Raw genomic sequence first — 2,330 nt, 5'->3', positions numbered from 1 at the left:
CAAAGCGGAGTGTGTATGACGTCATTGCACGCTGGCTACCATTCATTCATCCTGTCCGCTGAACTGCTGCTAGTTTTCCTCACATGCCTGGAAGATGTCTAGTGCTGCTACCACAGATGATCTCACACTCCAAATGGAATTGAACGATTCAGATTAGCTAGCCGAATATATAAGAGGTAGAGTGTAGCCGTCTGTGGCCCGGGCTGCCTGTTATTACTCCAGTGCGCATGCGCGAACAACGTCATACACGCACCGTTATTGCCCTTTCGAGTTTTTCAGAGATTCTAGCAACATGTTGAATGGCAATGCTTTTGCGTTTAATCTTCTGACCATTATGTTCTGCTGTGTGTCTTTTGGATTTCCTTGCTGATTTGAAACGCCCAGTTTGGGTATCCACAATTTGGAAGAGCATCTTTGATGTGTTTTTGTTCTTTGTGCTTCCCTTCTGTTTTTGTAGGGACATGATCGGCCCAGTGTTGTAAGGTTCTGATGACAGAAAGTTTGTGTTCCAGTGCTTGGGGTAAAAAAAAAGTAGATAACCTGTGGATTCCCATCTAGGCGTTTGTCAAATCAGCAAGGAAATCCAAGGTACCTTGGCGCAGCGTCTGCTGTGAAGCGTGCGCTGTACCGGTCTGTCGTGGCGAAGAGTGGGCTGAGTCAAAAAGCGAAGCTCTCGATTTTCCGGTCGATCTACGTTCCTACCCTCATCTATGGTCATGAACTCTGGGTCATGACCGAAAGAACGAGATTGCGGATACAAGCGGCAATTAGTGGTAAAACAGTTACTATGAAACACCTCAAGAGGTCAGTTCTGTGGAAACCTTTGTGTTGTGGAAAAGAGTTTCTGTTAATGTTTTGTAACCTCTTTTACGCGCAAAAGTGATCTATATGTAGAGGGGGAATGAGCGACCCGTCAGAGCTCACTGAGAGATTCTGTCTAACTGTGAGCTCTCCCCTTGAAAGTGTCTAAATTAACAGGAACCTTTGCTCCTTGCAGTCTGCTGTGTCTCAGTCTACAATTTCTAACAGACTTTACAAGTGGAACTAGGAAGGCATTGAGCTTGGTGCTACTTTTGGACCCCTCCTTTCAGTATCTAACTCTATTCAGGTTTTTAATGAATTGAAAGCGTCAGGGAGCCGTCATCAGGTCCTCCCTCTAGTCTCACTTTCTCAGGAACTGTTTTCATTTTAACGGTGCTCTGCCTGCTGACTCAGTGGTGTTTTCCATCTGTGTGCTTTTCCAGCGTTCCTGCGGTGTTCCAGCGGGACCAATGATCCAGTCATCATCTTTGTGTCCAAAATGTTTGCTGTGGACATTAAGGCGTTGCCTCAGCACAGACCCAGGTAAGCCTGATGAATTTCCATTCAGTTTATTTCTGTATTGCCAATTCACAACACATCATCTGAAGGCGCTTTGCAAAGACAATTCCACCAAATCATCCAGTCAGATTGATTCAAAGTTTTCTAAGGAAAACCAGTTGATTGCATAGACTCAATGACCCGAAGGCAATCCCTCACACTAAGCTGATATCTCTCTTCAGGATGGAGTCACAGCCAAACAGGAACAGATTAAGCTACTATGAGAAAAAGCAGAGAGAGAATAATCTTAGAGATTGAACTAAGAAATACTGCAGGATGGGAGAACAGAGAAAACATGAAGCAGAATGATTAAAAAGGGTTCCTATGTCCTACAGCAGTCTAAACCTATAGCAGCATAACTATAGAGATGGAGATGAATGAGCCATATAACCGTTTTCTTTCCTATAGGACAGTAAGTTCTGGACGTTACAAACATTCCTCTTTCCTCTGGTGTTGTATCTTTGAGTTTTAAACAAGCTGTGGTCCAGCTCCTACTTTCCGTCGGCTTTGTGAAGAGTTTTTAATGGCATCCTCTTGGCAAATGACTGGTGATCACATTATTCTTCTGCTGTTAGATTTGACAGCAGCCTTTGACCCTGTGGACCACAACACTGTCTCTGTTAAACCACCTTGCTGGTATCCGTGGTACTGCACTGGATTGGTTTAGGTCCTATCTTTCCAGTAGAAGCACCTCTGCATTCCAGGAAGAGATGAGGGTCGATGAAGCTGTAACTGCTGCCAAGAAAACCTAAATAATGATCACTTTAGTGCAGCACAGACCAGCAGAGAGCTGAGCAGACATCAGGAGCAGGAAAACCAGACCTCTCCTGCTGGGAGGCGACGTGTTGAGAACGGTATCCTGTCTAATGAAAAAATCTTATTTAATCAGATATTATTTCAGCTGTTATATAGTGTTTAAGACACACAGTCCTACTAACTGTGTGTTAGAACAATAGATGAAAGAGTGATTC

The 2,330-nt window shown here is 44.1% G+C and overlaps 1 protein-coding gene across 1 annotated transcript in view; it reads left to right on the top strand.

The window, feature by feature from the left end:
* efl1 (elongation factor like GTPase 1) overlaps nt 1–2,330 on the top strand; it is a 39,221-nt gene that overhangs the window by 5,619 nt on the left and 31,272 nt on the right. Inside the window, exon 9 of the mRNA XM_015399230.1 lies at nt 1,245–1,344. Coding sequence (XP_015254716.1) covers nt 1,245–1,344 — 100 coding nt within the window. The remainder of the gene's footprint in view (nt 1–1,244; nt 1,345–2,330) is intronic.

Source organism: Cyprinodon variegatus, unplaced genomic scaffold, assembly GCF_000732505.1.
Source record: "Cyprinodon variegatus isolate N-32 unplaced genomic scaffold, C_variegatus-1.0 Scaffold997, whole genome shotgun sequence".
NCBI classification, from domain to species: Eukaryota; Metazoa; Chordata; class Actinopteri; order Cyprinodontiformes; family Cyprinodontidae; genus Cyprinodon; species Cyprinodon variegatus.
Note: the sequence above shows the minus strand (reverse complement) of the source record. Positions and strands in the feature narration are given on the sequence as shown.